General features: G+C 41.3%; 1 protein-coding gene across 4 annotated transcripts in view; it reads right to left on the bottom strand.

The window, feature by feature from the left end:
• Window positions 1–27,471, bottom strand: part of HTT (huntingtin) — a 165,625-nt gene that overhangs the window by 106,358 nt on the left and 31,796 nt on the right. For 3 of the 4 annotated variants that reach the window (XR_011437274.1, XM_023638468.2, XM_023638466.2), the window contains exons 5-14: window positions 27,284–27,363; window positions 25,467–25,605; window positions 20,023–20,164; window positions 19,101–19,279; window positions 11,985–12,189; window positions 10,729–10,776; window positions 7,595–7,675; window positions 5,072–5,433; window positions 2,032–2,155; window positions 1,655–1,773 (exon numbers count right to left, since the gene is read on the bottom strand). Coding sequence is in view for 3 of the 4 variants with exons in the window: in XM_023638468.2 (XP_023494236.2) it covers window positions 1,655–1,773; window positions 2,032–2,155; window positions 5,072–5,433; window positions 7,595–7,675; window positions 10,729–10,776; window positions 11,985–12,189; window positions 19,101–19,279; window positions 20,023–20,164; window positions 25,467–25,605; window positions 27,284–27,363 (1,479 nt within the window). In the remaining variant the exon portion in view is untranslated. The remainder of the gene's footprint in view (window positions 1–1,654; window positions 1,774–2,031; window positions 2,156–5,071; window positions 5,434–7,594; window positions 7,676–10,728; window positions 10,777–11,984; window positions 12,190–19,100; window positions 19,280–20,022; window positions 20,165–25,466; window positions 25,606–27,283; window positions 27,364–27,471) is intronic. The other variant, XM_023638467.2, reaches the window with a different exon arrangement.

Here is a 27,471-nt window from a genome sequence, read left to right on the forward strand (position 1 = left end):
CCTTGCAGACCACAGTGGAGCAGAATTACACTGGTCAGAGGCAGATTATGACACAGGGTCTTGTGGGCTGTGGCAGGGAGGAGCTCAGCATGCAGCGAGGGAGCACTGGATAGGAAGGCAGCTAAGAACCAGCATCCAGGAGAGGCTGTTCAGGGAAGCACAAGGACAAGGGGAAACTACTCAGGCAGAGGAAAAAGCCTGGGGAAAGCCCCAAACTGAAAGGGAATAGGCCTTGTGCAAGGGGACCTGGAAAGAACTGCCAAGGTTGCAACATAATTGAGCAACTACTGCAGGACTAAGTACAAAACATTATTTCTTGTGCTGAAAGAATTTAAAATTAACTGGGAAGACAGGACATTTACATGTAAAAGGGTAAGAAATATACAGGTATTTTAAAAACAGTTCAATAGATAACTCAACAACAAAAAAACCCAAACAACCCGATTAAAAAGTGGGCAGAAGACTTGAATAGACATTTCTCCAAAGATACAGGACTAGCCAATAACCCACATGAAAAGATACTGGACATCACTAATCATTAGGGAAATGCAAGTTAAAACCACAATGATACACCACCTCATACCCAGATGGCTACTATCAAACAAACAGAAAATAAGTGTTGGCGAGGATGTGGAGAATACGGAACCCTTGTACACTGCTGGTGGGAATGTAAAATAGGGCAGCTGCTGAGGAGAATAGTATGGCTATTCCTCAAAAAATTAAAACTAGAACTACCACATGATCCTGCAATTCCACATCTAGGTCTATACCCACAAGAATTGAAATCAGGGTCTTGAAGAGAGATTGTCCACCCACGTTCACAGCAGTATTATTCATAATTGCCAAAAGGTAGAAGTAACCCAAGTGTCTGTCAACGGATGAACAGAAAAACAAAAGGTGGTATACAGATATCATAGAATATTATTTAGCCTTAAAAAGGAAGGAAATTCTGACACATGCTATACTATGCATGAACCTTAAGGACATTCTGCTGAGTAAAATAAGCCAGTCGCAAAAGGACAAATACTGTACAATTCCACTTACAGGAGGCCCCTAGAGTAGTCAAATCCACAGAGACAGAAAGTAGAACGGTGGGTGCCAGGGGCTGGCGGAGGGGAATGAGGAGTTAGTGTTTAATGGGGACGGAGTTTCAGTTTGGGACGATGAAAAAGTTCTGGCGATGGATGATGGTGATGTTGCACAACACTGTGAATATACTTAATGCCACTGAACTGTACACTTAAAAATGGTTAGGATGGTAAATTTTATGTTATGTGTATTTTACCACAAAAACAAATAAACAAACAAATTAATTAATTCAATGGAACAAAAACAAGAAATGTTGCAAGGCCATGCACAACCATCAAACAAATGGTCCAAGAAATCAGGTGAGGTAGCAATCAGTTAAGACAGATTTGTCTGGGAAGGACTCTCAAGGGAGGCAGAACTTTAGGCAATTCTTAAGGGATTGGGTGGTACCTGGAGAGGCAGAGAAGAGCAGACCTGGGAACAGATCAATATTTAAAGGGAAAGAGCTGAGGAAAAGCTTAGAGATGGGAAAGCTAGAAGCATGGCAGACAGACAGTAGCCGAAGTGATTTTAAACACTCATACAAGCTCAGAATGCTGAGCAGTCTCATGCCTAAACGTCTCACCTTGTTTTCTTGATCTCCTGGTTCAGTAGCTTCATCTCTTGAGACAAATTTATCTATACTGCTGTCAGAGGGCTGCCTGCTGTGGCCCAGCCTTTCCAACAAATGTGCTTGTTGAAGGGCTTCAAAAACAGAGAAATCGAGATTAAGTGACAAGTTTCCAATTAAAACACAAAAACGCATATTTACACAAAGTCAACATGAAAGTACAGGATTTAGATCAAGAAAAAAGATGATCATTCCTCAATTAATCTCATTTGCTATTTACAACTCAGATAACAAAGATATCAAAAGATTTCTTCTTGGAAGTTAAGATAAAACTAAGATGCCAGGGTTGAAAACAAGACCATTCCATAGTATGTGGCCTGAAGTCAACATACCAACTGCGGAGTCTGTGAAAGCATCCACGTCTTCATCGGGAAGAAGACCTGCGGCCTCCTCACCCTCGTCCCGCGGCTGTCCGATCTGCATCCCCGAATACTGGCCATCAGGACCATCTAACACCTAAAAGATTCGAGAGAGGCTGTGAGAATTCTGAGTGTGACTGCCCAGGGACAAGCCCCTCAACACAGAAAGGCAAAGGCCACAAATAACAGGAACTACATCTCACATCCTAACACAAAGGTCCACCACAAAGGTCATTTCCTCACATGCACAGAAAGGCATGCGTATAAATAACCAAGAGTTTTTGATCACACATTACTACTACATTATAAAAAGCTTTTATAACTTTAAAAATTCCAAAGAAATTCCAATCTGGAAATTTCTCTTTTTGATTAAAAAAATCCAAACAAAAACCTCTGTCTTCACAAGGAAATTTTACAGTAAGTCAAAAATGAGGAAAATCTTTTAGACAAAAATCTAACAACATAACAGGTTATCTCCTAAACTGCTAGGACTGAACCAACTCAGTTGTCTTTTTTGAGGAAGATTAGCCCTGAGCTAACATCCACCGCCAATCGTCCTCTTTAGGTGCTGAGGAAGACTGGCCCTGAGCTAACATCTGTGCCCATCTTCCTCCATTTTTCATGTGGATGCCTGCCACAGCCTGGCCTGATAAATGGTGCACAGGTCCACACCCAGGATCAGAACCATTGAAGCCTAGGCCACCAAAGTGGAACGTGCGAACTTAACCACTGAAACACCAGGCCAGCCCCTCCAACTCAGTTTTGAACACAGTATTTCATATATTTAGCCATAAACTTGTGTTTGATTCTATATTGCAAAATTTTTCACAACCACTTCAAATCCCATGTAATTTACCCTAAACACCTGAGTGATGAACCCTCAGTATGCTAGTAAATTAGTTGAAATAAATTCTATATCATTTTTAAAAATCTTTCCAAATCCTTACAATTAAAAAATTAAGTTACATGACCAAAACAATCAAGAAAGAAATGATTTCGTCCATTCTCCACCCTCCAGATTAGTTTGCCAAAAAACCTTGCTGTAGTTACAAAAAAAAAAAAGGTTAAAATGAAAAGTTGCACCATATTAGGAATACCTTACTATACACTAGGCAGGATCAAAAGCACTTTACGTGTATTATCACCCTTAATCTTCATAAGTCTTACAGTGTAAGTACTGTTATCACCCTCATTTTACAGAAAAGAAGACTGAGGCAAGAAGGGACATAACTACTCCAGGCTACACAGCTAGTAAACAGCAGAGCCAGAATTCTCATCCTGGTGGGCTACCCCTGAGCCAAGCCACATAACTACCACACTGAGCTGTCTCATGAGACAATTCCCTATCCCCTTCACTCTGCTTATTCTTCTCTATGGCATTTATCACCATCTGCCCATGTATTTCTTTACTTGTTGATTGATCATTAGCTTATCATCTGCCCCCCACACACGCACACACTCTAGAACAGGGGTAGGTAAACTACAACCTGTGGGCCAAAAACTGGCCACCACCTGTTTTTGTAAATAACGTTTTACTGGAACACAGTCATGCTCATTCATTAACATATTGTCTATGGCTGCTTTCACACTACAACAGCAGAGATAAGTGTGCAACACAGGCTGTATGGCTCACAAAACCAAAGATATTTACTATCTGGCCCTATATGGAAAGAGTTCGATGATACCTACTCTAGAATATTAGCTTCATGAGAGTAGTTTTGTTTGTTGTGCCCTCTACTTTATCTCCAGCTTGTAGAACAATCCCCAGAATATAATAGGTGCTCAATACATTTGTTCAGCAAAAAATTAAAGACTATAGCACATGGAAGCACCTTATAAACTAGAAAGAACTAGACCAGTGTGAGAAATAGCAAGGGAAGACATTTAGTTAAGCCCCAGAGAAGTCTACATAGGCCCCACTCCCAGCACTATCACACAGTAAACACCTGCTGAAACACTCCCAAAGAAGGAAATTTTCATAATTCCTATGGTCATTCATTCCTATTTCTAACAAGTCTGTCCAGAACTCATCTACTACGAAGAGGCCAGATGTCCCATGGAAGTTGGTGCAATAAAGAATGCAGACATTCCCTCCGCACACTTGACACACTACTGAGCCCAGAGCTTCCCCACCTTCTCTTCTCCCTGCACGCTGGTTAGAGCCTGTCTGCCCTTTCCTTACTTGAAATCACTTCCCACTGTTTCAGTCATTTGTCCCATCCTCCTCCAGGTCTTCCAGTTAAAACCCTAACCGTGAGCTCACTTCTCCAACAGAGTAAGTGTAAATCCACACGCCATTAGAAACCACATCCATGTGACAATTTGACAACTGCCAAAGGGGACATGCAAGTGCTTTACCTTGGGATTGGTAACTCAATGTTTCTGTATTTGTTCAAGTAAAAAAAACAAAACCATGTTCTTAATAAAATACATTCAATAGTAGCAAAACACTTAATGCACAAACTATTCAAATGAAATTGGGATGTGAAACTCAGTATACACTTGTACCAAACTTTTTGATTAGACTATCCTTGAGGTGTTTCTTGTCCACTAATTCAGAGATCAGAGGTACTTAAGTCCATGCTCTATAAGATGGGATACGCTGTAAAAGTTTTTTAAAAGGCAAAAAGTGTTAATGCACAGTATTAATGTTATTAATCACATTGTTAATGTCAGGCTCCTCACGGACTTTTTAAAATAATGATTTAATCTGTGCCCAAAAAGGTCTTAAAGAATTGAAAATGCACTCTATTTTAGCAGAGTTCATATCATCAACTAATTTTTGACCTCCGTGTTCAACACAAATGACACTCTGCCACTTCCTTCAGTGAAGGTGTCAGATGGGGTTGAGCTCTCCATTCACGATCTGAGCTGGTGACCTCTGCACTGCTATGAGTGGATCAGACAGGAGGAGAGGAATAAGTAGGAGGGTCCAGGTATGGGCCTACAGGGAAGAGCTCGGACATACGACAGGTCTCTCTTCAGAAACCAGCGACCCCCTCTGCCCACTTACAATTTCAGAACTGTCCGAAGGGGTCACGGCCGAATCCGGCCCTTCAGTGGTGGTTTGTGAGCTGTCACTGATGGGCGAGGATGCCTGCGTCCCATCATTCAAGTCCATGGCAGGATCAGACGGGACAGCGCTGATCTGGCTGGAGCTGTGGCTCAAGATGTCCTCCTCATCCCCATCGGTGGCAGCGCTCGTCAAGTCACAGCCAGTCAGATCCACTGAGTCTGGCTGCAGTGTATGCTGTGACCGGGGCTGCTCGGTGATAATGTCGTGACCCGCAGAGTCAGCGGCTGAGCTAGCAGAGCCAGGAGTGGAGACCCCTGAAGAGGCAGCCAGCTCACCACCAATCTCACCCTTGACTGAGGCTGGAGACAAAGAAACACTCATTCCTCAATGGGCAGGAAAAACATTCAATAGAGAATAACATATTTGCAAAATACCCTCAAACGCACTGTCTCCAAATGTTTTAACTGCAAAAAATCCTGAAACACAGTGAAAATATGAACTAGTAAATTTCAAAAGACAACACTGCATCCTCCAAATGTTACTAAAACTGCCTTTTCCTGTATTATCTACTTACCTTTTACTATATTCCTACATATTAATAAAATAAAGATCAGCAGCAGGTATTTTTTAAATACTAGGAATATTCTCAAAAGGTATTTCACTGCAAAAAACTGAAATATGGCCAGCCACATTACTGGTTCTTAAGCAACTTCAAGTTCTTAAGTAACTGCTCTAACCTTAGCTTGGAGCCACAGAGAGAGACTGCCTGGCAACCACAAGCAGCCTGGTCAGGTGCAGCAGGCTGGGCGCACACAAATGCCTGGGTGCTTGAGGCAAGCAGTGCTCAGAAAATAGTAAATTCACCGTCTCTTTGATGTAGGCTTTCTTCTTCCAAGATCCTATTCAAGACCTCTAATCCAGTTCTATTCTCCTGCAATATAAATCTGCACCACATTTTCCTAGTTTTTCGTTTTTTGGTGAGGAATATTCACCTTGAGCTAACATCCAATCTTCCTCTTTTTTTTTTTGCTTGAGGAAGACTGGCCCTGAGCTAACATCTGTGCCAGTCTTCCTCCACTTTGTATGTGGGACGCCTTCACAGCATGGCTGAGGAATGGAGTAGGTGTACACCTGGGATTTGAACCTACAAAGCCAGGCCTCCAAAGTGGAACGCACAGAACTTTAACCACTCGGCCACGGCGCCGGCCCCCCTAGTTTAGTTTTTAAATTCCCATTTAAAAAAACAAGAGGGGCTGGCCCCGTGGCCGAGTGGTTAAGTTCACAAGATCTGCTTTGGTAGCCCAGGGTTTCACCAGTTCAGATCCTGGGCGCAGACATGGCATCGCTCATCAGGCCATGGTGAGGTGGCGTCCCACATAGCAGAACGAGAAGGACCTACATCTAGAATATACAACTATGTACTGAGGGGCTTTGGGGAGAAGAAGAAGAGAAAAAAGGAAGAAGATTGGCAGCAGATGTTAGCTCAGGTGCCAATTTTTTAAATAAGTAAATAAATAAACACTACACACAAACCAATTAACAAAAAGATCAACATCAAGCTGTTAGCAATGTCACTCCTGGAGGCCACTGGGTCAGTGAGCACTTAAGCTGCACAATGTTCTGGATAAATGTAATTTTTTGTTGTTTTAACTTTTTTTAATGTGGAAAAAACTGATTTCTATTTTGTAAAATAAACAAATAATTGCCACTAGAATTATTCAGAATTTCCTTCCCAAATATTTGAGCCTTATTTTCAGTTATCTAAAAATATTCTTTTGGATAGGATTATACAACCCAAACCAGTCTCCTTTAATCCATTTATTAGCGTCTTAGTCAACACTCATCTTTTATAAGGCGAACTGAGAATCTAATTAGGTAACAAACAAATGTAAACAAACAAATTCTTTCAAGTTAAATTATCCATGACAATTTTTTTTTTTTGAGGAAGATTAGCCCTGAGCTAACATCCACTGCCAATCCTCCTTTTTTTTGATGAGGAAGATTGGCCCTGAGCTAACATCCATGCCCATCTTCCTCTACTTTATATGTGGGACACCTGCCACAGCATAGCTTGATAAGCAGAATGTAGGTCCACACTCGGGATCCGAACCAGCGAACCCCGGGCCGCCAAAGTAGAGTATGCGAACTTAACCGCTGCACCACCAGGCTTGGCTCCTATCCATGACAATTTTCAATCCCATTCTCCCCATCACGAGCCATCCAACTCACTTCATGAGACACTTTACCCACCATCCCTTACTCAAAAAGACTTATGTGCAGGGACTAAATCTAATTTTAAAACAGCCCAAACCAAAGAAAACAGCAAATATTTGATGCAAGAAAACACACACCTGTTTCAAAGTAAACATTATAAAAGAAGCCTGGATTAGCCACCATTTGAGCAAGTTGGCTTCACCGCTACCCACCAGGAGGTACATCCACTGAGGTGCAGGGGAGGGGCAGCGGTGGGGGCCAGTAGAGAGGAGGAAGGTGGACACCACTGCCACTCATGAGAGCTACCTGCAAAGGCTGGGCTGCTGCTGTCAGACCTTGACTCAGAGTCCTCCTCCAAGGCTGCTGCTTCTCCCAAGAGCACTTTCCCTAGAAAATGATGGCAGGAGAGTCCCTTAAGCTTGCTAAAAGGAAGGACTTTGAAAATCAAATAAATGCACATTCTAAGCAGACATTCATAAGCAGATTTAATTCACCCCCCCATACAGTTTATCACTATATGTAAGTATTTTTAAACCTCTAGGGTGCTAAACACAAAGAATGTAGCAATATTATACTTAGAGCATTACTAAAATCAATAAACCTATATGGAAAAAAGGTTAAAAGCAATGATTCTCAAACTGTACCAAAAAGTATTTTAATAATTAATAAATATTTATTGATTTATACTACTGGTAATATTAAATAATTCATATTACTTAATTAATTATTAATTAATTATTTAATCTTAAAAATGGCAAGTTATGGCTGGAGCCAATTCTGTTAGTCCTTGGGCTACTCATTTCACATCTCCAATGGCACCTCAGAATTTATACATAAAACTGTTTTTGCTTTTTTTTTTTTTTTAGGAAGATTAGCCCTGAGCTAACATCTGCTGCCAATCCTCCTCTTTTTGCTGAGGAAGACTGGCCTTGAGATAACATTCACGCCCATCGTCCTCTATATGTGGGACGCCTACCACAGCACAGCTTTGCCAAGTGGTGCCATGTCCACAGCCGGGATCCAAACCAGCGAACACCGGGCCCCTGAAGTAGAACACGCGCACTTAATCGCTGAGCCACTGGGCCAGCCCTAAAATGTTTATATCTAAAAGTCACTATTATTGTATTATCTTTTAATTTGCTAGATTCTAGGGTTGACAATCAAAACTCAAGCACTGTATGATCTGGGAGGATGGAACATTTCATCTTCTGCAAAATTCTAAAAATGCATTTTACAGGGGCCAGCCTGGTGGTGTAGTGGTTAAGTTCGTGCGCTCCGCTTTGGTGGCCCGGGGTTCACCTGTTCGGCTCCCAGGAATGGACCTATGCACCACTTATCAAGCCATGCTGTGGCAGGCATCCCACATATAAAGTAGAGGAAGATGAGAATGGATGTTAGCTCAGGGCTAATCTTTCTCAAAAAAAAACACATTTTACAGTTCCTGTTCCCAAACTTTATTTTAAGAAAAAAAGAAAACAAAAGTCTTAACTTGATTTAACTGGACTCATTAAATCGTTACGGTAACATTAGATACAAATGTCATTAAATGACACTAGCAAAATTCTTATTGGCAATTTCTAATTTCACTGCTTTTCAAAGAATAGGTCACAGCTGTGATAACTTCCATAAATCTATACTGATGTGACAGTAAAGGCAAAAAAGAAAAAGAAAAGGAAACCCCAAATCTAGATGAAATCAACACACCATTTGGCTTATCTACTAAATAATAGGGTCCTTTATTACAGAAAAAGTGATTTACCTTGAGAAAGCAAATAAAATTCCAACCTGTGAATTCATGTGTTAATGAAAGCAGTCTCCTCCTTGCAACTCATAGTTTGCAAATCTCTTCCATGGAGCCCTCCCCAAGGAGGGGGAAGGGCCAGCTGCTGCCAGAGAAGGAACCCCAGGCCACCACTCCCCTCACCCTGACCCTGATCCTACATCCAACCACTCTGCTTTTATCTTTCTTATATACTGGCAGATTCCACTTGAAAAAAGGAATTTTGCGAGTACAACAAAAAAGTTTGAAAACCGTAGCTTTAAACGAGAGAAAAAAAAAAAAAACATTGGAAAAATAAAAAAGAGATTGAGGGGCCAGCCCCGGGGCTGAGTGGTTAAGTTCATTCACTCTGCTTCGGCGGCCCGGGGTTTTGCTGGTTCAGATCCTGGGCGCAGACGTGGCACCGCTCATCAAGCCGTGCTGAGGCGGCGTCCCACATAGCACAACCAGAGGCACTCACAACTGGAATATACAGCTATGTACCAGGGGGCTTTGGGGAGAAGAAGAACAACAAAAAAGAGATTGAGGACATCTCCCGTGTCCTAGCTAGAAGATGACAAAAGAACTCATCTTAATCACGTGAATTAGTCACCTTTTTCATCATCACTGGGCAGAGCAACTAAGAAACAAAGGAGGCAAGTACCAGACTAACTTAGCCACAGGCTTGAAATCTTTCCTAATTCAAGAAGAGAGACACTAGCTTTCCCTAGAATCCTTTTGGCTTTCAAACAATCTCAGTGTTTCACCAAAATCTCAAACTTGGTTAAGTATCCCACACTAGGATGGCCCAAAAATTACTGATTACAAGTTCTTCTAGGAAACATTTATTAATTCAGTCAAGGCTAGAATATTATTCCTGTTAAGATCCCATTCAACTGCAAATAATATTACGCATCAGGCTCTCAAACACTCAAATCATGACACACAAAAAAGATTAGTCTCTTAAGATTCCAAATAGAAAATGATATCAACTCTTTCCTATGGAAATCTAGACTGGAAAAGAAAATGGGTGGTGTTGCAAAGTGATAATGTATAACAAAATTATCATATTATATCAGAAACACTTCAATTTAATTAAAATAAATTAAGCGCATCAGAACATTTTAGCATATACAAAGCTAAATATGGCTGAAAAGTGATAACCAGGCCAAATGCAACAAAATACTTAAATAAACATTATTCCTAATACTAAACAAAACTGACTGGGAAGATGCTACCTTTATAAAATATAACAAATTCCCTAAAGCAGGAGTAGGCAAACTACTGTAAATAGTTCTGTAAATAGTTTCACTGTAACTTGGCCACATCCGTTAGCCTAGTATTGTCTATGGCTGCCTTCCTGCCACAGGACAGAGCTGAAGAGTTCCAAGAGACAGTAAGGCCCACAAGGCTAATATATGTACCATCTGGCCCTTTACAGGAAAGTTTGCTGACCCCTGGTCTAAAGCATTAGAAACTTATGACAAAGCAATTCTGATACACAATCAATTTTTAAAATCCACCCCACAGAACTATTCAGGCCTAGTTATCAGATTCCAGCAACATTTATACTACGTACAATCACTGTGCTGAGAAGAGGCACAGACACAGTCGACAGTGTTCCAGAAATACAGAGAAAGCAGTAAGATTAACATAAGACTTCGACTTCTGAAATAATCACCTTTTTGTTTTCTTGAAAGGACAGGGCTGCATGAAGAACCCCCTCCGGCTGTAAATCACAGAAAATGACAGATGAAAGTAAGGCAATTAGCTGCTAAAATTTAGAATGAATTCGAAAATCTTCAAAAAGTTTGATTTAACTTTAAAACTAGAGAATATGTGAACATATTTCCACAGGTGGTGCTAAAACACCATACTGTTAACACTTCAATTTCAAAAACGTGAAAATTACATTAACACTGAAATACAGATTTCTAAAGATAAGAACTAAAATGTCAAAAGAGATAAAATAAAGCGCATTTAAGAAGCCAAATTAAAAACGTTAGAAATCTCAGATTATTGGTCAACTGATAATCAAGTATAAATTTTCATTAGAAGCAATCATTAGAAATGAGTATTTGCAGTAATTATTTGTAAGGCATGCATCCCACAGAGAAAAGGATTATCAGCAGAGAGGACAGTAAACAGGCATATTAACATTTTCTGCTAACAGTTCAGGCAAACATTTACGTTCAAACCAGGCAGCAATCAGCCCTCCAGGCATACTCTCCAGTCTGCTGCGCTGTGAGCAGAGGCCATGCCCCACCCATGCTGTACTCAATCGACCACAGACTGCAGGGCCTAGATAGAAGAGGCCTCCTCTGGGCAGGCCCCAGTTCTAGAGGATGCACTTCAGGGATCCCCCCCATTCCAGCTCCAGAGGGGCAACTCCACATCAGACAGGGCCCACTGAGGATGGAGGAAAACCAGTGGTCACCCTGTAGGGAAGCATCCCCTTGTGGGACAAGGGCCCAATCCTCGAGAGCACAAAGAGCAGATGGAACAGAGAAGGTGCCGAGACAGGAGAAAGGGAAGGGGTTTTCTAAAGTCAGCGAGGACAGCAAAAAGGACCCAGAGGACAGAAAGGAACTCTAAAATCCCTACAAAGACTTGAAGATCCCGTCACTGGCAAAGAGGTCCTCCTAGAAATACTTTCCCTAAGGTTTGCATTTCATGATGGATGAAATGTCATGTGGAAGCAGCCAAGTCAGAGAGAGTCAGGAGGCCGAGCATTAAGTGTTGGCCTCATTTTGCCACCTAAGCTTTCTACACTTAGTTATTCTGTTTGTAGAATAAGGGCGGCTTCTGCACTGTAAGATTTTGTAAGGAACTGAGATCTAAGTTGCTTAGCACAGCGCTGAGCCCATAATTCAACAGAGCGTAACTAGTATTTTAGTGCGGGGTTAATTGTAAGAATCAGCCTTCCTAATAACTTACCTATAAGTTCCACAATACTCCCGCTACGACTTCGGCAACTGGGCTCATCTTTAGCCGCAGCGAGCCGCCCAAGGCCACCTGCCGTGGTCAGAGCTTGCAGGAGCTCCGGAGGAGGGGTTCTGAAGAGCTGCTGCAGGAGTTCTAATGCTCCAGTCACCACATTGTGGTCTTGGTGCTGAGTATAACGCAAGGTCAATTCGTAAACCTTGAAAGAGATAAACCAGTGTTATTGCCACAGTTTTTACGTGTCCTAGGTTTTACTTTTTTTGTTTCTGATAGTCTTATGTTGGCAAAATTTGTGCCATAATTTCTTCCCCCTAAAAATGTCTCTATAATTTCTCCCAGAGGGATCATTAGCTTCCATCTTGTTTTCTAAATTCCCATGATTTCTTTCACTGTTAAATTAACTCCTTAAAAATAAATAGGGGGGGCCGGCCCAGTGGCACAGCAGTTAAGCTCGCACGTTCTGCTTCGGGGGCCTGAGGGTCGCCAGTTCGGATCCCGGGTGTGGACCAGCACACAGCAGTACTGTAGCAGGCATCCCACATGGGAGGTGGAGAAAGATGGGCCCGGATGTTAGCTCAGGGCCAGTCTTCCTCAGCAAAAAGAGGAGGATTGGCAGCAGATGTTAGCTCAGGTCTAATCTTCCTCAAAACATAAATAAATAGGGTACTTCCACAAAAGTAGAAGCATGCTAATTAAGATCTCCATCTCCCTAACCAGGTGACCAGTTAAGCTCAATATACACTGAGAGTGTAGTTAGTTTGACACATAGTAATAAGCAAGAAACACTGGTATGAGGGCCACTGACAGAGTTGTCAAAAATTTTAAAGACATTATGTCAAAAATTTATTAGTGCTCTTAATACAATATCATACCATAGGCACATAACGAATTTATTCTTTTTCCCCTTAATTAGAGTTGCCAGATAAAATACCAGAAGAGCACCAAGTTAAATGTGAATTTCAGATAAACAACAAATAATTTTGTAGTATAACTACGTCCCATGCAATTTGGGGCATACTTACACCACAACCTTACTCATAATTCATCTGGAATTCAAACTTAATTGGCACTTCGTCTTTTGCACAGTAAGTCGGGTAGCCCTTCAATATCATAAAAGTAACAAACATGTGTAAAAACCAGACAGTATAGAAGAATATAAAGAAGAACAGTAAAAGTCTCAGAGGTAGCTACTTTTAATCATTTGTTTCAGTTCTTCTGACGGTAACCTCCGTAACTCTAGGTCACAGGTCTGCAGACTGCAGTCCACAGGCCAGCTCTGGGCGCCACCTGTTTCTGTACACCAAGTTTTCCCGGGACGTAGCCACGCCTGTGTAGCATCTGTGGCTGCTTTCCTGCTCCAGCGGAGGAGCTGAGTAGTCGGCCCCTTAGAGAAAAGCCTGCTGCCCTGCTCTAGATCATCAGCTGACACCTTGATTTCTGAAGCCACCTATATTGACCAAAGGATCTCTTGACTCCTTACTGTGTAAAATGAGGAAATCAACACCCCACACTCCCTTCTCTTCATCTGCCCCTTCCCAAATTCTGTTAGCAACACCATTACTTTCATATTATTAAGATTTATACTGTTCATATACTACTAAGTAACTATTTAAATCTTATGTACTTTGCCTAGAAGTTGAGCCTAAAAACTGAATTAAAAAAAAGTATCTTATCATGTGTACATAAACATTATTCACTGCAAAGCCTATTAATGTGACTAGACCCAAAAAGAAAGAAATATTTCATTATTAACAGACCTGTGTCACTTCAAAGATATCCCAGAGATAATAATTAAATGGATTCTCTGTTACCATGATCTATTACTTGCTTAAAATTATTCTACATTTTAATTTGCTTCATGATTGGATCATAAGTGGCTGTGATAAACCCTCCTGGTTTTCCTGGAGTTGCTAATTGCCTTTTATCTTCTCCTTGTAATACACACACACACACCCCTTCCCTCTTGCCCAGCTTCTGAATCCTGACATCTGTTGCAGAGAGCTCCTTGAAGGTCCTCTGACTTCCTGTGTCTAAGGGGAAAGGCACATTGCACAACAATCACCTTGGAATGGCTTCTACCACATTTCTGGGTTAGGTGCTTTGTTTCTTGAACTTCGGGGCTTCCTTTTTTTTCTAATCTATTTCTTGTTTTCCTGGAATACATCTTCAAATAATTTTTTCAAAAAGCATACATGAAAAACGAACTGAGTTCTTGTATATCTAAAAGTATCTATATTTTGCCCATACTCCTTAATAGTTTAGCCAGACACAGGATCATTTTATCAAAAACCTCCCAAAAAATAAAAGTCCAGGACCAGATGGTTTCCCTGGTGAAGTCTACCAAACATTCAAAGAAGACTTAATACCTATCCTTCTCAAACTCTTCCAAAAAATTGAAGAGGAGGGGAGGCTTCGTAACCCATTCTACGAAGCAAACATTATCCTGATACCAAAACCAGACAAGGACAACACAAAAAAAGAAAATTACAGGCCAGTATCACTGATGAACATTGATGCAAAAATCCTCATCAAAATACTAGCATATCGAATACAACAATACATTAAAAAGATCATACATCATGATCAAGTGGGTTTCATTCCAGGGATGCAGGGATGGTTCAACATCTGCAAATTTATCAACGTGATATACACCACATTAACAAAATGAAGAATAAAAATCACATGATCATCTCAATAGATGCAGAGAAGGCATTTGACAAGATACAGCATCCATTTATGATAAAAACTCTAAATAAAATAGGTATAGAAGGAAAACATCTCAACATAATACAGGCCATATATGACAAACCCACAGCAAATATCACTCTCAATGGAGAAAAACTGAAAGCTGTCCCTCTAAGAACAGGAACCAGACAAGGATGCCCACTGTCACCACTCTTAGTTAACATAGTATTGGAAGTCCTAGCCAGAGCAATCAGGCAAGAAAAAGAAATAAAAGGGATCCACATTGGAAAAGAAGAAGTGAAACTGTCACTGTTTGCAGATGACACAATTTTATATCTAGAAAACCCTAAAGATTCCACTAAAAAACTTTTAGAAACAATAAAGGAATACAGTCAAGTCATAGGATACAAAACGTGCAAAAATCGGTTGTGTTTCTATACACTAACAACAAAGTAGCAGAAAGAGAAATTAAGAATACAATCCCATTTACAATTGCAACAAAAAGAATAAAATACCTAGGAATAAACTTAACCAAAGAGGTGAAAGATCTGTACACCGAAAACTATAAAACATTGTTGAAGGAACTCGAAGAAGACACAAAGAAATGGAAAGATATTCCATGCTCTTGGATTTGAAGAATTAACATTGTTAAAATGTCCATACTTCCTAAAGCAATCTATAGATTCACCGCAATCCCTATCAAAGTTCCAACAACACTTTTTCACAGAAATAGAACAAAGAATCCTAAAATTTATATGGAACAACAAAAGACCCCGAATAGCCAAAGGATTCCTGAGAAAAAAGAACAAAGCTGGAGGCATCACAATCCCTGATTTCAACATATACTACAAAGCCAAAGTAACCAAAACAGCATGGTAGTGGCACCAAAAGAGACACACAGATCAAGGGAACAGAATTGAGAGCCCAGAAGTAAACCCACACATTTATGGACAGCTAACATTCGACAAGGGAGCCAAGAGCATATGATGGAGAAAGGAGAGTCTCTTCAATAAATGGTGTTGGGAAAACTGGACGGCCACATGCAAAAGAATGAAAGTAGACCATTCCCTTACACCATGCACAAAAATCAACTCAAAATGGATTAAAGACTTGAATGTAAGACCCGAAACCATGAGACTTCTAGAAGAAAACATAGGCAGTACTCTCTTTGACACCAGTCTAAGCAGCACATTTTCAAGTCCCATGTCTGACTGGGCAAGGGAAACAAAAGCAAAAAATGAACAAATGGGACTACATCAAACTAAAAAGCTTCTGCACAGCAAAGGAAACCATAAACAAAATGAAAAGAAAACCTAACAACTGAGAGAAGATATTTGCAAACCATATATGAGATAAGGGGTTAATATCCAAAATATTTAAATACAGTTAGCCAAACTCTATTAGCTGAGTTGAACTTCATAATCAAAATAACTTAATTCAGAATGGCTATTAGTCAAAAGAAAATGGATTAAGATATGATTTAGAGATAATCTTGTCTAGCTTGCTAATTCAACAACAAGCTATATGATTTAATCACTTTAGAGAAAAGTGACTATTAAGAAAATCAGCACTGAATTAAGCACCACATCCAATACCCCTGGACCCCATGCGCCCAGGATAACTGCTGTCCTGGTCTAAGACAGCTCTCAATAGCCCTCTAGCCTTATCTGTTACCAGCACCCCGGCTAAACTACGAGAAAGCCTGGAGACCCTGACAGAGAGCTGCATGCTCTTACTCCTTGGGCTTGGCAAAGCTTGTAGTTTCTGTCTATAAAACTCTCTTCTCCCAACTCCATGTGCCTGGTCAAAACTTCCTCGCCCACAAACACGAGCTCATAACTGAGCTCCCCCAGCAGGCCTCCCTGCCCTGGACATACAGGGGGCATTATGTGCTCCCATAGCACCCTGCACCCCCACCTTACATGCTATTTAGTGACTGTTTGCTCACTTCTTCCACTAGACTAATGGACCCCAAATCTTTTCGACTAAGCAGGCTTTTTTTTTTAAAACATCAGAAAAAAACTGAGTATACAGTCCCAATACTTACATAATATTTGTCTTAAAATATTATATAAGTACTACTGAACTCAGATATTATGTACATTCTCAAATATGCACTGAATCTGACAAGCCTCTGGCTCCAGTTATTGATTTACAGGAAATACGGAAAACAAAGAAACATGTTAATTTACACAACGGAGAGGCAAGTAATAGGACCGCCAGGAGTTGCACAGGACAAACAATCTGTTTCTTCAACAAATGAACTCTCAGGGAAAAACAGGGATGGAAGGGAACCATCAGATCAAGGAGACTCCCAATCCTTATCAACCAATCCTATTTGGATACTGATTCCAAAAGAGTGGAGAAAAAAATTGACAGCAGATAAGTATGTATTTGATGTTAAGGAAATGTTTATTTGTTTAGGTGTGACAATAGCATTGTCGTTAAGTTCTAAAAACAAAGAGTCCTCATCTATAAGGATACCTACTAAAATACATACATGAAATAACAGGATGGTTAGGATTTGCTTCGAAATAATACAAAAGAGGGAGAAGGAAGTGGGATTATAAGTGAAGCACGACTGACCCTAAATGGATAATTACTGACGCAGGTGATAATTACTGAAGGGGTTCACTAAGCTATTCTGTCTACTTTTGTCTATGTCTGGAAATCTCCATAATAAAAAGTACACAAACAAGGTAAGGATGAAGTAAACTATTTTTTAATGTATTTATTACCACTATAACATCTTTTATATGCACTAAATCATTCAGTAATGATTTTTTTGTGAGGGCAATATAATTAATATGAAGTGTCATATCTCATGAGACTGTCAGAGCTTGTATTCTGTAAGAAAGCTGAAAGGCAGCTGGTCAGGGTAGAACTGTTGGCCTGACATTTACTTAGAGCCCACTTCTCAGTTATTTATCATTAACCAGTACTCACAGGGCCTGACCATGTGCCAGGAAGGATTCTAAGTACTTTACAAATAGTACCTAACTCAATGCTTAAATCATTAGGACTATCTTTAATTCATGATTTCTATGCAGAAATCATTTTAAGCCACTTACAATTTTGTACCGTAAAAAATTTAGGCAAAAGACACAACTGATAAATCCAGTTGACTCAAGCACCTACAAACTACAGTATCACCAATATACTGAAAGCAGACAACTGAGTCAAGGCACCCCTCTCAAGATGCCGGGTCGTGTGCCTCGACTCCTGTAGATGCCATGTAACTATTTAACTTATAGAAAGGGTAAGGGCTTCAATAGCATCCAGTACATTAAATATGGTATGAACCTAACATAACTTTTGTGTGTGTGTGTGTGTGTGTGTGTGTGTGTGTGTGTGAGGAAGATCGGCCCTGAGCTAACATCTGTTGCCAATTTTCCTCTTTTTGCTTGAGGAAGATTGTTGCTGAGCCAACATCTGTGCCAATCTTCCTCTACTTTTTGTATGAGGACTGCTGCCACAGCGTGGCTCATTGAGTGGTGTGTAGGTCTGCACCCAGGATCCAAACCCACGAACGCTGGCTGTTGAAGCAGAGTGAGGGAACTTAACCACTACACCACCAGGCCAGCCCCCTAACATAACATTTCAAATAAAGTTCCCAAAATCCAATTGCTTAAAATGCAGCTGCATTGTTACAAGGTTGACAAAATAACCTGGGTGAACTCACTGCAAAGAACTGAAATCAACTGCCAATCACATGACAGTCATGTGTCACCCAATCACAGAGATGTGTTCTGAGAAATGCATTGTTAGGTGATTTCATTGTTGTGCAAACACCACAGAGTGTCCTTACACAAACCTAGATGGTATAGCCTACTACACACCTAGGCTACATGGTACTAATCTCATGAGACCACCATCGTATATGCAGTCTGTCGTTGACCAAAACATTATTATGCAGCACATGACTGTGCATGAGAATTATTGCAGGATTTCTCTGCATAGGAAAGAGAAGTTGTAACATTTTATTCCTCCACCCCAATGGACCATGTTCCCACCTCTCTGGGTGTGTAGACTACAGTACCAGACCACTGCATCCGAAATGCTCACCATTGTACCCCCAGCACCTCTCCCAGTGCCTAGAATGTAGTGGGTGCTCAATAAATATTCACTGCACGATGAACACATTTCATGAGCCCCGGTTTTAGAAATGGGGCAACAGTGTTCTCTGTGACAGGCAGGGGTTAAGCGGTTTCTGTAACATTCTTGGTAACATTATAAGAGATTACCTTCCTTTTACTCTCACATCACTGCCATATGGAGGTCACATAATTAGGAGTCATGAGCTAGGACCTGAACCAGGAGGTTTAGCTCTTAACCCTCGGTTTCACCACTTCTCTTGCAAATTATTTGATTCACTAAATGTCAGTCATTTATGTATAGGTACTGAGTAAACCACGTGGTTGCTACCTGGACAAGCTGCTCTGTCGAGGGAGAGACTTCCATTTCTTTCCGTGTCACCCCAAAGCTGCCTTTCAGGCTTGTGTCCTTGACCTGCTGCTGTAGCAAGGGCACCAAATACCGCAATGTGAGCAGCACTCCAAGAATCAGGAGGGTGGAGTGTTCATCCTCGACAGGAACTAGCAAACCTACAAAGGCAGCAACAAGATTTCTTAACATCGGATTCACTGCTTGGAGATTCATGTCTACATTGTTAAAAAGAGATCCACAGTAGAACCTTATGAGGCTGGCAGTGAGGGATAAAGATGGCACAAACATTACTGTGAAAAAATATACAGTGTATCTCATTGTTTGGCCAAAATCCAGGAGTAACATTAAGGAAGACCTCTAAATCCTTAGCTTAGCAAGGCCCTTGACAGTGAGTTTTATTGCATTTGAAGTCGGGCAGTTCTTTCACATCAAATGTCCATATGCTCTCTTCAGTACTTGCGAGTGATGATTTCCACAATTACCCCAAGTACAGAAGGAATTGTTAGCAGACCTACACCTATACAGAAAACATGCAGGGACCTTCAAGCCTCAGGGCCTCACTGCACTCAAGAGCTACCACGTACGGCTGTGCAGTTTGGCTCATAGAGGGCCAAGCCCAGGAAGGAGGGTGGAGCTGCAAACTGGCCCATACACACAGCCCAGCTAGATGTCCTTGGGCATGGCAGCACCTGTACTTCAGCACAAAGGATGAGGAGACTTTTCCTAATCCTCACACAGACCCACATGGGCTCCTAGTCCCCACTTACCAGTCAGCCAGTGCCAGAGGCCTGGTCCGGAAGCTGAGGGACTGTCCGATTTTAAAGAATTTCAAAGCATTCAAGTAAATGCTAGAGACTCCACCATACCATGGGGAAAATCACTAATATTGCCTGCATCTTACCTAAGAGTACATTTAGTAGCCAGGTATAAAAATACTGCGTCCTTCTTGAGTGCTGACAGATGCTCACTGCTGAGCCAGCTGCTGTCCGCCGAATGGTAGGGGAGCTTGACTTCAGATTTGCTATGAAAGCCTTTAACAGAACCTAGGGAAGCAAAAATCCAAGCAGACAGATGGTGAAATGCCTATGAAGCTTATCATGTATTTCAAAAACTTAATTTGCCCCAAATTCTTATACAGTATAAATTATAAATAATTTGAGACTTTCCTATAGCTGAATGGAAGCACCTAAATTTGGGATATTTCAGAACAGTCTGCAAATGTGTAGTCTATTTACTCCCTTACAAGCTGCAAGTAGGGACTTGCTCAGCATCTACATCCTCTATGCAACAGTGAAAGCCTCAGCTTCTAGCAAAGGTGTACTCACAGTATTTGGGGACAGGGTCAATAAAAGACACTATTTAAAATAAAGGTAGTAAAAAAAAGTCAACAAATAATGAGGTCAAGGAGAAAAGAATATTAGCCAACTACAGCAATGTCTTGGCCTAACGGATAGCTTGCAACTTAACTGCACTGTGACAGCATACTGCCCACAAGTGTTTTCCTAAAAAGTTAGACAATAAGACTTTACCACTGCACCTACAGGACAACCCGAAGAAGGGAGTGCTATAATTCTAACTGTTGCCATTTAGGTCCTAACAAAAATATCCCAAGAATGAAAAAGGGTGACCATCTAGCTGCATGAGTTTGGTGACCATATTACTTAAGAACATCCATTTTCCATTATTCTAAACTATGCTCTGAGCAACAACTTGGTTCCAGTCATTGTGTGGCATGCACTGAGCATTACTGACTGAGTCAGGGACTTCAATAGGGTCTCACTACTGGAGGTAGGACCATAGGCAAACAAGCAGCAAATTACAGACTGGTTAGTACCTGACATCAATAAGCTTCTCCTTAAGAGTGTGCTTAGCATAAACTGCTTCTCAGAGGCTCATCAACTCTCAGCAAATTTACAGATTAAATCTCTGAAACCAGAGAGGCAAAGAACCAGACCCCTGGCCAGAGGACACCCCCAGAGCCTCCAGTTTCTCCCCTGAGATACCACTCAGACAACCAAGTCAACTGGGTTAAATCTGACAAATTTTTTTAGCTCCAGGAAAAGATACTGGCATATTAAAGAACTATCTTGAGTGAAAATACACACATATACATCATTGAAATAGTAAATTAAGAATCATTCTATATTAGTCTAAATTTATAAGCACAATGAAAGCTAAACCTTATTATGAAGTCAGCCCCTGGTGAACTTAAATATTTTGGAATAATAAATAATAAAATTGAGTTTGAGAGCTTGAGGGGGTCTTCTCAGGTCAAATCCCACAATCCTGAGAATGCCTCGTAGAAAGGCAGTTGGCAGGAGGTACCTAGACCACGCTTAAAAGGTCTTCTCACAATGAGGAAGGGCGCTAGATTTTAGGTCAGATAGCTCCACTTTTCAAAACACACATGATGACATATTTTTAAGAGTACTTCAAAAGGGAAAAGATGCAAAAATCATTCAACTTTAGAGTGAAAAGCACTTTAGGGAATGGAAATGGAAATTAAAATGTGATGCCAGAACCTACTCATCAGAATGGCTAAACTCAAAAGGACCAACAATCCTGACGTTAGTGAGGATGCAGAGCTGCTGGAATTCTTGCGCACCACTGATGGTAGTACGGCCACTTAGGAGAGCTGCTTGACAGTATCTACCGAAGTTGAAATACACACACCCTGTAGCCCAGCAAATCCACTTGCAGATATCCACAACATAAAGCCGTAACTGTGCTCCAAAAGACATGTACAAGAACAGATACGGCAGCACCCTTCACAATAGCTTAAAACTACAAACAATCCAATGTCCAGGTACAGTAAAATGATACACTGTGGCATATTCATACAACAGAACCGCTAGGCAGCTATAAAAACTGCACGAAGTACTAATACACACAAACACATGAAAAAAACTCACAAACTTAACATTGAACAAAAACAGAAAATAGACAGAAAGAAAACATACTTATACACTTCGACTTGTATAGAATTTAAAAACAGACTCCATGGCATTAGAAGCCACGTCAGTGATTACCTTTGAGGAGGAAGCAGGGAGCAGTGACAGGGAGAGAGTATAAGGGGGCTCCTGGGATGCTGGTTATATTCTATTTCTAGACCTGGGTGGTGGTTACAGGGTAAGTTCACTTTGTGATGATTCACCTATGATTTATGTACTGTCCCGTATATATATTACATGTGAGTAAAATAAAAACCTCATATTCTCAGTCTCTGGCAGGTATCTGGAGGAGGAGAGGACACCAGAGGTAAGGAGACTCCTGATCAAGCAGCCTGGATTGGACATGCAAATCTCGGCTACCCAGATACTCCACCAGAATCAGGTGCACAAGTTCTAACAAACATAAGCTTACAAGGACAAGAAGAACAGGACAGGAACACGAGCAGACTAGAGGCATCAACAAATTTTGGATGCTAGAAAGTAAACAAGTGGTAACTGACTGAATCACAGTAACTGAAGTTCACATGCAAGCTTTTTTGGGAGTTAGGGGAGGAGGTCTGAAGGCCACCAACAAAAAGCAAGCTCACTCAAGCCACAGAACTCCAAGAAAATCTTAGGCTTGGCAGGCGCCAGAGACATCTGAAAGTGGAGTGACTGCAGGGATGAAACAGCTGCTTGTCTAACTGCTCCTTGTGCAAACGACCAACTACTGAACCCCAAGTCTCCCCTCCCATCCAGGTGGCCCAGGACATGGCCTTCCCTTCTCCGTCCCCTGCAAAGACTGGGGCATAATCTCCAGAGATGCTGGCACAGCTGAGGACAGCCATGAGGCACAGAGAGACAACAGAGAAATTAAGAAAAAGTCTGAATTCTGACCAGTGAGGCTGTTAACCCCCTTCCACCCCAGGGTCCCAGGACAAATACAGCCAGGCTTATGGCCCCAAGCAGGAGATTGAAGAATTTTTCTCTAGGGATATTGACTGGCTCAAGAGGAAAAGACTTACTTATACTGACATTTAAAGATCCACAGTGGAAAAGCAGGCTCACCATCCATCACCTCGGGAAGCCCACCAGGGGACAAACCATGCCACACGATTGCTTTCAATAAGCTTTTTAGGGTCTCATTCAAATCTACGTGGACAACTGCTCACATAAAAGAGAAAGACCAGAACAAACAGAACAGAGGAAATCAGAAGAAACAGACAATGCAGAGGTCAAAGGAAGTTGTCAAGAAAATATAATATCCTCAGAAAGATAAGAGTGCATTCATGAAACAAGAAGAGGATGTCAGAAAACATGAGCATTCTGAACACAAGAAAGAGCTCTTAGAAATTAAAAACACAGGGGCTGGCCCCATGGCAGAGTGGTTAAGTTCACACACTCTGCTTCAGTGGCCCAGGGTTTCGCAGGTTGGGATCCTGGGCGCAGACATGGCACCACTCATCAGGCCATGTTGAGGCAGCACCTGACAGGCCACAACTAGAAGGACCCACAAATAAAAAATACACAGCTGTGTACTGGGGGGATTTGGGGTGAAAAAGCAAAACAAAAAAAAGAAATTAACACAGGAGCAGGAACAAAAATTCAACAGAACGGTTTGACAAGGACATCTCCTAGAAAGTAGGGGACAAAAAAAAGGAAAATAGAAATAAAAGATAACACAGGGGCCAGCCCTGTGGCCGAGTGGTTAAGCTCACATGCTCCGCTTCGGCGGCCCAGGGTCTCACCGGTTCGGATCCTGGGTGCAGATCTAGCACCACGCATCAAGCCTTAGTGAGGCGGTGTCTACACAGCACAACTAGAAGGACCTACAACTAGAATATACAACTATGTACCAGGGGGCTTTAGGGGAAAGAAGAAAAAAAATTGGCAACAGACGTTAGCTCAGGACCAATTTTTATTTAAAAAAAAAAAGATAACACAAATGTGCATCAGTCTAGGAGGTCCAACACCTAACTAATGAATTTCAGAGAAAACAAACATGGGCAGCTGGTCAAAGACACATAAAGACACTTCCCAGAGTTGAAGGATAAATGTTCCAAGTTAAAGGCTACCAAGCACCCAGCACTCCTCCCCATACCAAACAATAAAAAGCTTCCAGAGAAGGACACATTCAGAGGCTAAGGAAGGAGGTCTTCTCGATCACCACCCTGAAGACTATCAGAGAAACAAAGCCTTTACATTCCTGAAGGAAGATGATTTCCAACCCAGAGCTCTATACCCAGCCAAGTGTGAGGGAGGACTGGAAGCACCTTTACGAATGCAAAATCTCAAACAATTTACCCCCAGTCCTGCTTTCTCAGGAAGCTGCTAGAGGGTGTGTTTCATCAAAACAAGGGAGTGAGCCTAGAAAGACAAAGACATGGCATCCAGGAACTGGGCACCAACAGGAGAGCAGCAACAGGAATTCCCAGGGTGACAGCAAAGAAAAGTGCTTAGATACCACTGTGCAAGAGACATAGAGAGCATCCTGACCAGGCTGGAGCAGACAGCTAGAGAATTCTAAGACAGATGACTCTGCTGGAGGAAATGGATCCAATAAATTATCTGTCATGTCGAAAATTGTATTGACACACATTTTACAAAGCTACTGGAAGGTGCAAGAAGACATAAATGGCCAAAGAATAATAAGCAAGTGGAAAAGAAGCAATTATTAACTCCAAAAACCCAAAAAGTTGTACAAAGAAAGATAATCATAGCACAGAACACAACTAGCTGTGACTTATTTACTTCGGCATAAGAATGTACACACTGAACACTGATATATAACTATAGCGAAAAGATAGGAGAAGGGTCAGAGCTAAATTCACTTCTTCCACAGTAAAAAATCAAAAGATCCAAAACTAGCAGTGTAAGCATGTTATTTAGAAATGTGGAGAGAAATATCAAAAGAAATACTAATACAGGACTGACCCACAAAAAGGAAGAGATCCAGAATCTGTAATACTCAGGGCCACAATTTCTGGACATTATACACAAAACACTAAAGCGAGTGTAAAGGCCGCTTACTGGGGCGAGGACAAAGAGGAAGTCCAGCGGCCCCAGCAGCTGCAGCTCCCACAAGGTGCCAGCAGTGAGTCCTCTCCCACCTGCCGTCCCAGGACAGTCGCCTTCTCTCAACTAGGTTAAGAGTCAATCTATACACTAAAAATCAATCTCAAACAATGCCTTTGGAATTTGCATCTATAAACCACCCCCCTATTCAACTTTTCACCCCACAGTAAGAAAGCACAAGTGGAAAGAAGCTCTTGGTGTGCTACAAAATAACAGATTTTAATCCAAATTATGAAGCATAACACAAGTCAACAAGTACTCTCAAATGACCACCTGTCCCCAAAACCTAACTCCCCACAAGATTCTTTCTCATGTTTGTGACTTGAAGTAACAATCATACCTTAATTTCATTGTCATTTGCAAAATTCCCAAAAGAAGCCATAATTTTGGGTATAGCTGTAGCCAAGGTCTCCTGAACAGATTCCTCAGGTCTTTTGCTTGTTCGAGTCAGGCAAGGCAAAAGGTTTACCAAGTAAGGCCTGCATATGTGCAAAGGACATAAATTAAAATGAATTTAATGAGAAATATAAGCAATTAGTTTAGTACCTGTTAGGGAAAAGCCAGTTTTTAAATGCTATACAGCTCTTAATGGAACGTGGACAAACCTTAGCTAAAAGAACAGGATAAATGCAGATGAAGTTCAAACTTTGGGAGACACACTTCATTTCTCTTATAATCACAGAGGATTCCAAAAAGCTTGTTTTGAAAATTATTTACAGTAAGTTATAACAGTTAGTAAATACTCATTTTAAATTAGAAAATAATAGATAATATACGAAAATACCACCTAGGAAATAAAAGTCAAGAGGTGAGAATAAGGCTTTTTTGAAAATGGAGCATTACAAAAAAGTTTTTAAGGTGTTCAAATTAAATAAAGCCTTAGAGCTAAGACTTGGCCCTCCAGAGAGAAAAAGCAGAGCATGTAGGACCAGAGAGAAGCGAGTCACAGGACAGAGGCCAACACCACGGGCATTCCCTGAGCCAACACCTGGCGAAGGTGGCAGGCGCCCTCTAGTGGCAGAGATGGGCAACAAGTGGGTCTACAGCTGGGATCACATTAGGGAGGCTAGGCCAGCCTCTCCAAGGACATGAAGTTTTTGCTGAGACCTGAGGGAAGAAACCAAACCAGCCATCAGGAGGAAGAGAATCTGATTTTCTGAAGAAGTAAAATCAGGCCAATGAGTCAAGAGAAAGTGTCTTAGGTGATGGGGGCCCCTGGGGACAAGATCTCCCTGCGCCTCGGTGTGAAGTCTGGGTTTTATCTGAACAGCTCTGGGAAATGAGCAGAGTTTAAGTAAGGGAACAACATGACCCAATCACATTTTTTTAAGGTCAACTTTGGCTGCTGTGTGGAGAACTTCGGATGTGTTGTTTTAGAAATATTACAAATTTTTCAAAATAAGGATAGTAAAAAAAAAAAGTTTTATAAAAAGAAATTTCCTTATTGATTGTATCTCTACAGCCATATAAGATTCTTATTAAAATCAAACTCAGTGGAATAAATCATTGTCTCATATTAATAGTGAGGGTTTTGGCCACTCCACCAGATCCCCAAGGACAGAGCTAAGGGTCTGTGGACATCAGAACATTTTGCTTGTTAGGAGAGAAGGAAGGAGTTGAAAATTGTGGTCCTTTTGTTTTTTAACCCATTAAGATAGAACTGTTTCAACTACTCAAAACTTTATTCATAGTTTAACATTCATACTTTTAACCCATGTAATAAACAAGGCATATTTTTCTATAATTCCTGGAAGCGATAATGAGGTTGGTACTCAATCTTAGAGCATTTGACAAGTATCCCGTCAGCGACTACCATCTGCAGACACCGTTATCGGTGTTGGGCTGCAGCAGGGAACAGACAGGGAAGACTCTGCTGTCCTGGGCCGTACATCTCCCATGTCTCTTGGGGGAGGGTGGCAACAAGTACACTGATAAAGTGCGTTGAGAATACCTCTGAAAGGAATAGGTGCTACAAAGAAAAAATAAACAGGACAACATCAACTGCAATTTGGAGGGGCAAAGGCGGGCAACTTGAGACAGGGCAGACAGGGAAGACCCCTGAAGAAGTGACATCTGAGCTGAGAGATGTAAAGAGTCCATAGGAGCTAGTCCTCCACCAAAAAAAATTCTCATAATAATCCAGAGCGTACAATTTACCTGCATTTCTGAGGCCGAACTAGGTGAGCCAGCTCAGCAAACCTCCACAGGGCAGCACGCAGGCTCCGAGGAGCACCGTTCTGAGTGGATTTAATGAGTGGCATGTTATATTTCAGTCACAGACAGTAGTTACCAAGAGGACTTCATATGAACGAAAGCATTTTTTTACTGTTAATTTCTATTTTCAG

The sequence above is a fragment of the Equus caballus genome, chromosome 3 (genome assembly GCF_041296265.1).
Source record: "Equus caballus isolate H_3958 breed thoroughbred chromosome 3, TB-T2T, whole genome shotgun sequence".
Classification (NCBI taxonomy): domain Eukaryota; kingdom Metazoa; phylum Chordata; class Mammalia; order Perissodactyla; family Equidae; genus Equus; species Equus caballus.